General features: G+C 38.5%; 1 protein-coding gene across 1 annotated transcript in view; it reads left to right on the forward strand.

The window, feature by feature from the left end:
- LOC145997114 (C2 domain-containing protein 3-like) overlaps positions 1-13,759 on the forward strand; it is a 123,702-nt gene that overhangs the window by 86,452 nt on the left and 23,491 nt on the right. The window contains exons 14-15 of the mRNA XM_083133740.1: positions 80-910; positions 8,203-8,388. Of these exons, the coding sequence (XP_082989866.1) occupies positions 80-910; positions 8,203-8,388 (1,017 nt within the window). The remainder of the gene's footprint in view (positions 1-79; positions 911-8,202; positions 8,389-13,759) is intronic.

Raw genomic sequence — 13,759 nt, forward strand, 5'->3', positions numbered from 1 at the left:
ATATTGGCTCGACAATAAATGTAGTGATTTTTTAAAGTTGTTTTAACATACTATGAATGTTATTTTCTTTCTCCCATAGGCTCTTCTGCCTATTTCCCGACTGTGTGATGAGCTGATTTGTAAAGAGAGAAGCAAAGATCTCTGTCAGATCTTCAACATCGCATTGATACCAGTTCTATCAGTGGAGGATTCTGGAATACCAGTTATTGACGATCATGGCCACATAAAGATCAAAATTAGTTATGGCTCCAGTAACAGTGTTGCTTCTGGTTGCGAGTATGGTGATGCAGCCGTTACTAATGACAATGAACTTCTTATCAGTGGAACAGTGAGAGAGGATAGGGACAAGGAAACTTTAAGAACGGAGAGAGAAACTCAGACAGAAAGCTTGAATCTAGAATCGGCAGTAGAATACAGTGCGGAAAAAGCTGTTGAACTGAAATGCCAGGAGTCGCAAACTGATTTTCAGAATTGGCAGTCCTCTGGCAAAAATGACGACGATAACAGCCGAACATCGGCTGATATTTCGCAACAATTGCTCTCCTGTTCAAGCCAAGAATCGACAGATCGTGACGGCAGGAGTGAACCTGACACAAATTCTAAAAGTGCTGTTGAAAGTAGCAACTCAAGGTCCAAGGTTCGATTCCAGCGTTTGCCGCAAGACCTTTCCGGCAGTGAAAAGGAAACTGGCGACACTTTCAGGGCTCACGTCGAGGTTGAATCTGCTCTACATCTTGCATCAGTCTGGGATAAACCTTCACAAGCGATGGTGCTGCCAAGTACCTACGTGAGTTTCCAAAATTTTCCATCTGAAAATCTTGCTACCACCACTCCGCTGGTGCCAAATAGTTCCGATCCATATTGGGGATGGCATTGTGATGTGAAGCTTGCTGTTGACTTGCTAACAAATGTAAGTAAAAATATTATAGTTCATAGCAGAAACATAGTTCAATTCTCTTCTTATGTAACTATATACAGCGCTGCCTTAATTTTTTTTCAGTTTATGAAAAAAAAAAAAAAACACTTTAAAATGTAAATATGGGAAATTTTATAACCAAGGAATGGATTTAAATGTAAATACATATCTTCCACCAACTTCCGGTTCATGTTGATTGGTCGTGCTCTAATTAGCATAAGCTACCTTCAAATCGAATTTCACTTCTCTATCTTAAGAAGTAACATTTTTCAATATGGCATCCATCAACTTCCGGTTTTCCACAATCTTGTTGATTTGTCGTGCTCTAATTAGTATAAGCTACCGTCTATTTTAAATCTAATGGTGCTTACTGGGCATGCCTCCTATTAACCTTTTGTGTCCCAAGGCCATTTTCACATGTAACCCCCTTGGTGCCCGAGCTGATTTTGAGCAAAATGCGGTTTCAATTAAATGACTGTAGCTCAAAGGCTAATTGCCCTAGAGAGATGAATGATAAACCGTTGTACGCGGAATGAATCACAGATTCAGATGATATAAAATTTATGCACATTTGGCGTATATATGGAGGGAGAAAGGGGGAATCCCCCCAAAAATATTTTTTTTAAAAAAAAAATGGTGTTTCCCCCTTGCCTCCCCAAAGAAAAATACATGACAGTGTCAACATGCAGATGGAAATTATCGCTGACATGTAAGGAAAAAAAAATATGTGCATTATTATCGTATGACCAATGTAACTTGAGGTGTACCCCCAAAAGGAATGGTCAGCACGCCACTGATTCAAGCTTCAAAATGCAGCGGTACCTTGAAATAACTAGCTCAGAGGCTAATTGCCCTAGAGAGATGTATGCTACACTGTTGTACGTGGAATGAATCACAGATTCAGACGATATAAAATTTATGCACATTCGGCGAATATATGGAGGGGGGAAATGGGGAATCCCCCCAAAAATCATTTTTTTTTACATTATTAAGATGCAGTTTCAACAACCCCTCTTCCCCCTCCCCCAACTCCCAAACCCCACTTGCTCCCGCATGGAAAACATTCCTTTTGGCCTCGGGTGCCGATCTACAAAGTTCCTTCCAATGCAGTTTTCAGGGGTGAGGGAAACGTATTGCTTTAGAACAACAAAGCCGGCCTTCCTTTGTTGGCAAAATTTTTCCCTTGAAAAAAGACACAAAAAAGAAGTCTCCTTTTTCCCGCCATTTACATGAAAAAAAAACGTGCAACAATCATTTCTGTTAAATACATGTGTTAACAACAATATGAAAGAAGAATCAAAATTCTAGCCAAAAATAGTTTGCTAGAGTGACGGTCTTCGAAATTTTTGCATAGCTGATACCATTATTAACAAATTAATAAAAGATAAACTAAATAATATTTATACATATTTTTCTGACAAATAATTATCCAGAAAGACCACGAATTACTTTTTTCTAAATTTATTATAATTAGTTTTAGAACTAAGAAGTGTAATTTTATCGGTATTCCATTTGTTGCTGTGGCATTTTGATTGACTGTAAACTTAATTCGAATACGCTCAGTATGTGTTATGGTACGTACCGGTATTTTAATAACAAGCGCTGGTCATAGTGCTTCAGTACCGGTTAACAACCTGTGGTTCTTTTTTGTACCCGGTAGCCACCGTTCCGGTACAGTATGTACCGAGACCTGTCTCCACTTAGTACCCGAAGCGAATGGGTCGTTGAGTAACAGTATGCCTAATTTATCCAGGTTGTTGTTAAGTCCAATCTGTCCGGTACTGTCTAGAACGCCAATTTTATTGTAACACATATCGGTAGTTCCGTTCGTAACTTGACATCGTTCCAAGTTGGGTTACGTTACAGGTCCCTGCTCCAGGGCACTTTCGAGTATTGTTGTGGGTCATTTTCCTCCCCCCTTTACGGCTAAAAAAAAAACAAAGACAGGAAAATATTGCAAAATGAGGAATGATTACCAAAAAAAGTACATGTTAACTCCCACCTCCTTTCGAAAATAAAGTAAGGATTGATTTGACTACTAAACCTGTGATCCTGGGTTCGAATCCCAGCTTGGCCATGGGTGTTCTTTGTGTGTGTCCCTTCATCAATTTTATCGAACCATCTTTGCGATTAGCCGAAAGTGGCGGAAACCGAAGTAAAATAAACCAAATCAAACAATCAATTAATGATTTGATTTGATTTTTGTTACTGAGCATCTTTTTTTTGTCACATTTGGTTAATCGTGAAGATGATATGATAAAATTAAAGTCGGGACAAGCACAAAGAAAAACCCACGCCCAGGTCGGGGTTCGAACCTGGGACTCCTGATGTAGCACCCTATGATAACCACTCCTCCACTGTTGGCTGAGTTAGAGTTTTAAGTCCACTTTATGGACAGAAAGGCTAATTGGGACTGGACCTACAGTTTAAAGTGGGATCCGAACCACCAGGTACCGATCCAGGATCACTTGCACTCCCCCACGGAGGTCGGCCGACAACAAAGAAGAGAGGAAAGTTCCAACCATTCTGATACGTGGATATCGGTAAAGCAAACTGCATTTTTCCTCAGTGCTAATTTTCAATTTGATATTTGAAACACCATCTTTGTAGGTGATTAACATTTTTTTAAAAAAAATTGCATTCCTTTATTACCCTAATTTCTCCATCTTACGATCTCGTTACGGAAGGATCTGGACTAGAGCCCTGGCCAGTGCATGAGTGTTTCTTCGTATCCACCATTCACACATTTAATTTAATCAATGTTCATTGTCATGGCAGAAGTTAGGTAAAGTGATGGAAGGGCAACGCTAAAAATTAAAAAAAAACAAAAATACAAATAATTTCCTCCCAGTGCATCTGCAGGGCACTGTGCAATCAGGGGTCCAGAGTTCACTGTTTATGATTGTTCCTCATGACTTACATAAGTTAATTAGCTACTTATCGCAATTAAATCTTTACAGCTAGAAAAAGTGATGGGAGGTGGCAAAAATTTAACGTATTAGAGGGGATAAACAGGTAACAAAACACACTTTTTTGTAGTTTCTTCAATAATATTCAATTGGCTTTTTGAGTTCTGGGATATATTTTTCATTTCAAACTATTTTATTATTCACTGCAGAGTACTACACATAGGAACAAGAATGAGCGCTCGTCACGGGTTCGAATCCCAGCCTGGATCAATTTAATCATATCATCACTCATCCACATTTTCGCGATAACCAAATGTGGCAGAAAAGCGAAGTAAAATAAACCAAACCAACAACAACAATAAGAACATGCATTCCTTTACCCAAATAAACACATTCGTATTTATGACTGTTTAGTTTACCCACTTTTTTTATTGGAGGCCAAGGATTAGTATATTTAAATAAAACACTACTAAAATGAGAGAGAGAGAGAGCATGAGCAAATATATGTTCTTTAATCATTATATATTCCATATTTGAAAAAAAAACAGCATAACATTTTTGTCTGCACATAATACGTTCCCATTTCATAAATAATAAAACATCCCATATTATACATACATATTGTACAGCATGTAGAAAGTTGTGGTGTAAATACAGAGAACATAAGTACTCCAGGATTTTTTCCCCTGAGTTCTTTAGAGGATTTACAAAGCGAGGGGAAACCAATCCCCTATCTGTTTCTATAGGAGACAGACTGGGGTACTTAAAACCATGACCTTTCAAGCATTGCAGTGGGAGGGGGCAAGGGAGGTAGAGGCAGAAATCTTCCATTTCCCTTCCGGCGGCTATTTCTACCTGGAACTGGTGAGGCGGGGGTAAAGCCATCTAGAGTAGCTCCTTCCAGCCTTATCTGCTGATCGCACCGAGGGACGAGAAGCACGTGAAAAAAAAGGATTGCATATGAACTGTGGCATCATCAAGACAATAAATACTGTGATTTGAAAATAATTAGAGATTTGATATTGATTGATCTATCTCTGCTAGAGTAGCTACTCCTCAGTGCACTTCACTGGTAGAAATTAAATCCTCATGGGCGCAATAGAGTAAAACGTCATAAACAGGTAACAGATTTATATGTACTAAAATGTTTTACATATGTAAATATATACTTAGATATTTTAATCAAAATATGGAATTAAACATTGATTTGCAATTGTGAAAAATGGCACCTACCTAAATAAAACACATTATGCTTACATTAATTGTAATGCAAAATTCTAAAATAAAAATGACTGTTGCCAAATTCTTTTTAAGGACTGAAAAGTGATCTCCTCCCTAAAGACAGATTTATATTGACTGAAACTGCCTTTAATATCGCATGAAGTACTGGGAGTATATTTAAAATATGCAATGTGCAGGCTTGAGTTTGCATTCTTTAGTGTTGACAAGACTTAGAATAACACATGCATTGTCTATTGTCCAGATTTGAAATATACAGAGAGTACAAAATGAACAGAATGCAGATGAACGGTAAACCTTTGGTATTAAACACAAGCAGTCCTTGAAGTGAGGGGGGATGTAGGAGATGGCATACCCCTAAATGCACGGCCATGAAATTAGGCAGGTAACAGAAGTTTGCGGTGTGGCCTCGTTGGAGGTGTGTTCGGAGGTTTAAGAGAATGGAAGATCTCGTTGTAGATATGGGACTCCATTTCTGAGGCCTGGAAAGAACTTTCAATTCACAGGATCACCAGCTCTGTATCGAATGGAACTCGAAAGTGCCCTGGAGCAGGGACCTGTAACATAACCCAACTTGGAACGATGTCAAGTTACGAACGGAACTACCGATATGTGTTACAATAAAATTGGCGTTCTAGACAGTACCGGACAGATTGGACTTAACAACAACCTGGATAAATTAGGCATACTGTTACTCAACGACCCATTCGCTTCGGGTACTAAGTGGAGACAGGTCTCGGTACATACTGTACCGGAACGGTGGCTACCGGGTACAAAAAAGAACCACAGGTTGTTAACCGGTACTGAAGCACTATGACCAGCGCTTGTTATTAAAATACCGGTACGTACCATAACACATACTGAGCGTATTCGAATTAAGTTTACAGTCAATCAAAATGCCACAGCAACAAATGGAATACCGATAAAATTACACTTCTTAGTTCTAAAACTAATTATAATAAATTTAGAAAAAAGTAATTCGTGGTCTTTCTGGATAATTATTTGTCAGAAAAATATGTATAAATATTATTTAGTTTATCTTTTATTAATTTGTTAATAATGGTATCAGCTATGCAAAAATTTCGAAGACCGTCACTCTAGCAAACTATTTTTGGCTAGAATTTTGATTCTTCTTTCATATTGTTGTTAACACATGTATTTAACAGAAATGATTGTTGCACGTTTTTTTTTCATGTAAATGGCGGGAAAAAGGAGACTTCTTTTTTGCGTCTTTTTTCAAGGGAAAAATTTTGCCAACAAAGGAAGGCCGGCTTTGTTGTTCTAAAGCAATACGTTTCCCTCACCCCTGAAAACTGCATTGGAAGGAACTTTGTAGATCGGCACCCGAGGCCAAAAGGAATGTTTTCCATGCGGGAGCAAGTGGGGTTTGGGAGTTGGGGGAGGGGGAAGAGGGGTTGTTGAAACTGCATCTTAATAATGTAAAAAAAAAATGATTTTTGGGGGGATTCCCCATTTCCCCCCTCCATATATTCGCCGAATGTGCATAAATTTTATATCGTCTGAATCTGTGATTCATTCCACGTACAACAGTGTAGCATACATCTCTCTAGGGCAATTAGCCTCTGAGCTAGTTATTTCAAGGTACCGCTGCATTTTGAAGCTTGAATCAGTGGCGTGCTGACCATTCCTTTTGGGGGTACACCTCAAGTTACATTGGTCATACGAAAATAATGCACATATTTTTTTTTCCTTACATGTCAGCGATAATTTCCATCTGCATGTTGACACTGTCATGTATTTTTCTTTGGGGAGGCAAGGGGGAAACACCATTTTTTTTTTAAAAAAAAATATTTTTGGGGGGATTCCCCCTTTCTCCCTCCATATATACGCCAAATGTGCATAAATTTTATATCATCTGAATCTGTGATTCATTCCGCGTACAACGGTTTATCATTCATCTCTCTAGGGCAATTAGCCTTTGAGCTACAGTCATTTAATTGAAACCGCATTTTGCTCAAAATCAGCTCGGGCACCAAGGGGGTTACATGTGAAAATGGCCTTGGGACACAAAAGGTTAATAGGAGGCATGCCCAGTAAGCACCATTAGATTTAAAATAGACGGTAGCTTATACTAATTAGAGCACGACAAATCAACAAGATTGTGGAAAACCGGAAGTTGATGGATGCTATAAATGTAAACTTGGGGATCTACTATAATAATTCTGTGTGACTTTTGTTGTCAGTCAGTACCCTTCTCTGAATGATGAGTGTCACCGAAATTCGCAGGCAACTAAAGATTTTTTTTAATCTATATATCTACTGGGTATTGTCCATAACAAAATAAAACTTTGAGAGTGTCTCTTCCAATTGGCATGGTTATAAATACCATATGTTTCATGAGTAGACCGGAAAAAATATTCAAGCCCCAACAATCATTTTTAATAACCTTAAATAAGTTAGTGTCACACATGCATAAATATAACAGTTTCAACATTTTTTTTATTTCTCGTAGAGATGGGGTATGAGGACAAATGTTACAATGGATGAAAGAACTGTGTTTTTTTTAAAACATCCCCGTGAACTTCTACTTTTCCTCACTGCCACTGTCGAGAAATAGCGACTCCAGCAGAAGCATTTTGTGTGATTCGGTGGTTACTGTACAGTTGACCTTCCGGCGACAATTTTGGATCAGAAAGACCATGTTTAGGTGCCACCACTACAGACTGATCTGTCTGAATTGAGAAATTGGATTGTTTCAGCCATTCAGTACATCACATCAGACATGCTGATAAAAGCGTGGTAGGAAATAGATGTATGCCATCAACAAGGCATGTTCAACACTTGTAATGTAAGTTGCACAAACTTGGACAGTTCTTCTTTCATCCAATACAACATTTGTGCTCATACTCTGTTGCTATGAGAAATAAAGAGGTGTTGAAAACTGCAATATTGTTTTATGTACTACTGCATTTTTTCTTGAAATATAAATTGGTTAAATCTATTGGTAATTTATAACTCGCATCATGAGCTAACATGATTCAGATTTTTGTTTCTCCACAGATTGTAAATCGAGTAACATCTCTGGCAAACATATATATTTTTAGATGTTTTCTTGAGTCAAAAGTCTTCATGATATAATGAAGGAATGCAATATCACAGAATTTTTCCTTGTTGCAGAGTACAAGGCGTTTGATCTTCAAAATCTGGAGGAAGATGGACGGAAGCATCACTCCGAACCCAGTGTCTGACTCAGTTCTTGGATTTGCCGCCGTTGATGTGAGTGTCCTCCTTGCTGGAATGCCATACATATCCGGATGGTACAATATCATGGACTTCAGTGGAAGGTGCAACGGACAAATAAAGGTAGATCTTATTCAGTTTTTTTGTCTTTTTTATAGACCCGAAAAATAATTACTTAATTTTCTTGTTTGCAAAGAATAAATAAAACTGCACATAAATTATTAATATACGAAGTTTATTTTTTAATTAGGGGACATTTTGCACTCACATTGGCAACACTGCATGCTTGTAGTTTTGCGCATGTGTGTTAGTTACCGACATGCCTTGCACGTAAACAGATGCCATTTGAATGTTGTGAAACTCTTGGTGTGGTTGTGGTCGACAGTGAAAGTGGTGCAGGTGATTGAAAATCCCGCCGAGTGTGAGATACGATCAGTGATCAGGTTTCTGACCGCAAAAAATGTGAAAGCGGCAGACATTTATTCGCCAGTTACGTGAGGTGTATGGTGAGAATGTCATTGTTGAAGGCAAAGTGTGTAAGTTGGTACGTCTGTTTAAGGCCGGTCGCAGGAATGTTCATGACGAACCATGATCAGGATGCCCTCAATCATAATGGACTCATTGGTGCATGATGTTGAGAGCGCGATATGAGCCAACCGCCGTTTGACAGTGTTTCTGCCGAATGGACAAACAGTTAATGCGGCCGTGTATTACAACGCTCTCAAGAAATTCCCCGACCAATACAGAATAAACGACGAGGAATGCTGTCTTCGGTATCATGTTGCTACACAACAACGCACGGACCACACGCTGCAGCTGCCACACAGTTGCTCATGGACTCATTTGGCTGGGAGTGGATGGACCACCCTCCGTTCAGTCCGGATCTTGCCCCTAGCGATTATCACCTATTCCTCCACTTGAAGATTTTCCTCGCTGGGAAGTAATTCAACAGCGCCGATGAGCCAAACAGACCGTGACGGATTGGCTGTCTGACCCAGCGGCAGATTTCTTTGATGAGGGTCTACAAAAGCTCATCTACGCTATGACAAGTGTCTCAACAACTATGGGAACTACGTTGAAAAGTAGCTGAATGTACATATGGACAGCCACAGAGGTAATTAAATTTCTTCATTTGCATGTTTTTGTTTTATTTCAAAACGGCCCCTAATTAAAAAATAAACTTCGTACCTAAAGATGCATAATTTAGATGAGATGGATTGATTGGTACCAGCTGCGGTAGCTGAGTCATTAGGGCTTTGGAGTACCTTGGTTTGATCCCCGGCAGGAGAGAACCGGGATTGTTTCCACCTGTTCATGTGGTTCCGATCCCCACCCAATATTGTATAAAGTGGGTACCTGGAGGAAACTGTGGGGAGGTAGCCAGGGGCATGGTGTTGATCACATCACCCCCTTCTTTTGGCTGGAATCAAGGAAGTGTGTAACGCCTGATTAGGGTAGATGTCGATTTACCCAGTTAGTTCGAGATGACGTAAAGGAAGCGCGTGCAAAGGATACCCATATCGACATCTAAACCTGAGCAAGTGATACAAAACCAAAAATAACGTGACGTCCTTGCTTCGTGCGAGTTCCAAGAACTACTCCGTTAGCATGGAGGTTGCATTAGGTTCTAATTATTGCTAGAATCCGAAGAACGGGGTTAATCCTGCGGATTCCGTTCTATTTTTACCCTATAAGGAACAATGCTATTTATCTCAGATTATGTTACTACTTTAAGCAATTATCTTTCCATACCTAAAAAGGAAGAATCATGCACATATATGTATGCGTATATATATATATATATATATATATATATATATATATATATATATATATATATATATATATATATATATATATATATATATATATATATATATATATATATAGATTATACCAACTATTATCTACCAAATTCCTTATATCGTCGCAAAGATGTACCAATGCCAATCGCGACGGTCTTGTTGTTCACATTTAAGTACGTAGCGCAATATCTTATTTGTCTTTTCGACCAGATTCATAAAAATAAAGAAATTACTATTCTTATTTTAAGTTTAAAGACATTCTTTAACACATTCGGGTCTGGCCTCATAATACAGCATTGTTACCTCTGGTCTGCGGTTTTTGGTTGTTTTTCAAAAAATCATAGAAAAAATATTTTTTAATTTATTTTTATTAAACCACATATTTCTTAAATCTACAAAACTTCCTCTTTCAATGAACAAAAATTTGTTAAATTTTATTTTCATTTTCAGACGTTTTTTTAATATTTTTTTCAGCATGTTTTTTGAAGAAGAAAAAAGTACAACATTGTAACAAATGTTAATATAGAGATATTTTAAGTTCGTAATCTGGAAATTTCAATAATTAATTACATAAACTATCAATACATCTTTTGAATCTTGCATAAGAATACTTCTTATGTGCACATAACAAAAAATAATTACAAATTACAAGTAATTATCTTTTGTATGATAAAGTGGCTGCAGGACAGGACCAGATGAAGTATCAGTTGGTTCTGCGTCATCTGTAAAAATTAAATAAATAATAAAAACTAAATAAATAAAAATACATTTTCATTTTATATACACTATACAAAATAATAAATGGAAAAACTAAAAATACATCAGTGCATTTTGGAGAATCAAGGAAGAGGCAAGATGAATAGACCCAAACCAAAAAATGTACATCTTCTCACTTCATTCATAAAATACTAGAGTTTGCAACACTGTTTATATTGTCGACAATAATTATTACGAATATAACCTACCTTCCAAATCTGCAAATTCATCTGCATCATTAAAATCGTCGCTAACTTCAAACTCTGAGGCGGAATCCTCTATGCAGTCTGGATCTACCGACGCCATTCTAAACAATGTACAGTACATCAACCCGACAACAAACAGTCACAGGTGCGAGATAAAAATAGCACATGAGTCACCTAGCGGTCGGAATTTCAACAGACGGGCTTGAATGAACACGCGCATGTGACGAACTACGAGCATAGCCCGTCGTTCAATCGGCAAAGCGATTGCATAACGCACGACGGGCTATGCCCGTCGTTCGTCCACATTGACTTTAAGTGCACTGCGGGCTATGCCCGTCGTGAGACCCCAATGTGTTAAAGGGATATCGAAAAGGTTCAATTAATCGATCATAGTCCAATTTCGTAACTTTTAACAATTTTTCTTTTCTTTATTACGGTATTTGACACGTAACCAATTGAACTCAACATCAACAGCTATGCCGCAAAAGGCATCTCTTCAAACAAAAGTACCACTGTACATTTAACAATTACACTGGGCTAACATTACGCCCTTCCTACGACTATAGAATTTTACATGTACATATGTCCCCAGCGAACGTTTTCGCATCCAATCATACACTCAACAAATCCTCTCAAAAGGGGGGGGGGGGGGTGCCGTTCTTAAAACAGTCGTACCATTCAATAAATCCGGTCCAATATTACCATTAAGGACAACTTTACAATGGACCCACACCGGAATCAATTATCAATCAAAAAAGGGAATTCACTAACGGCATAAATAATTTAATTCTTTTAATAGCTGTATTGCTTGATTATACTAGGTCCTATTCAATACAATTCACGGATAGTTAAAACTTCGTGCACGGGAATTGATGCTACTACTTAGGTATAGGTGTACTAAGGTCTCTCTTCCCATTTATCGTGTTAAGCAAAATGGAGGGACTGAACGTTCAAAACGTGAAAAGACAGTAGCCAGGTATAAGTGAATAAACTCCTCAATGGTTCTCGGACAAGCAATTCAAAAGGAGGCAATCCAAGACGGATTAGATTGTGCAGCACATAGCTATCATGTCTAATGTTTATTTTCGCACCCACGAATCATTTAGGTCCTATTCTTATTTGACGTATTGGCTTAGGTCAATTTCACTAGCACAATAAATGGTCAAATTACGATCAGTCGATTCAACACGCGAATCTCGCCAACCCTTGAACATTAAAGTCTACTTCGTTGACGATAGGGGCTATCGTGGAATAAACAACGGGATATAGTATGCAGTCTCTGGTTTACCTTGTGTTCCTTAACACCTGTTTTAATGTTCCTCTTTTAACCGCACGGGTACCCACTTCTACGGTTAACTGGCTTCCGCCATGGATGCGGAGGACTCGGGCATCAAGGAAAGGCTCCCATTTCCACTGGCTGGCGAGACGTGCGGACGAACTGCTGTGCTGGAAACGACTTCTAGGCTAGTGCACTGGTAGCGAGTCCTGTCCTGGCTGAACTGGTGGCGAGTTCTGAACTGGCTGTGCTGGTAGCGTGTTCTGAACTGCGAATTGCTTCCGATCGTAGTAGTCGGGAAAAAGGGGGAGGGGGAGGAGGAAGTTTTAATTGAATCCGCTAGACGGCGACTAAAGTCCAGGCACAATGCTGCTGCCGTCTACATGCGGATATGAGAACTTAGTTGTAACAAATAAGTTCTATTTCCGTACTTTGACGTACGTGTAACTATCACCAAAGGCCATAAAAGCTTGTGATGTTACAAGTGTGGGGCCCTAACTCCACACTCCCTATACGCCTTTATGGCGTGGTGCCAAGTGCAGGGGAGCACTTTCCTTTCACTAAAGGCACTGGCTTATGCAGGGTGAGCTGATGGGGCTACAACCCCTCCAAAAATATTGACAAAATCAAAATTTCAAATGAAATTAGGTGAAGAACTGACTTGATAAATGCAAACTCCCCTTAAAATGCCCCAGATGCCATTTTTTTTAGCAACTTTTCAATGAAAGTTAAGAATGGTTATTACAAAATATGTTATAGTGTATGAAGCTAAGTGTTTGCTTCCTGAAAAGCAAAGTAATAAAGAGTATTAAATTATACGATATCACAAATGTAGCAGTTATTTAGTAAAATAGTCCTGGAAGCTAGTTATTTGGGTTGGGAACTTTTCGATTACACAGGGCCGCATGGGTTCTGTTTTTTTTATAATATTGGGTGTTTTACATGTATTTGAACTTGCTGATGCTGAAACTTTTCTCACATCACGCAAGAATTTTTTACAATTCACGATTTATATATGTGTGTTGTGGTATGCACGTTTCAGTGCAATTGAAGTGATTGTCGCTAGATGTCACTGGTACGTTTTAAAATTATTCAACAAGTAATAAAGATGAATAAGCTTTAAATACAGAGAAGTTTTGTTTTATTTAAATTAATTAATATGTTTCTTGCCTAAATGCTGAAAATAATACTATGTAAAATATTGATATATCATTTGAAATTAATTTTATATTTGGTCTAGGAATTAATTCGTGCGCCTGGACAAGAGATGGCGTAACGAGCGTATCGTCCCACAGTTCCATGTAGCCACACATGCGTTGAAAACTCCTGTCAGCGCGCATCGTTCGTAGTATAGGGCAGTTGATTGACGCGTCAACAACAGCATTTTGTAGTCAACTGAACATGGCACAGTTCGGCCAGATAAAGTGTTTTTGCAGGGTGTTCTGCTTCAT

The sequence above is a fragment of the Lepisma saccharinum genome, chromosome 13, assembly GCF_977018435.1.
Source record: "Lepisma saccharinum chromosome 13, izLepSacc3.1, whole genome shotgun sequence".
Classification (NCBI taxonomy): Eukaryota; Metazoa; Arthropoda; class Insecta; order Zygentoma; family Lepismatidae; genus Lepisma; species Lepisma saccharinum.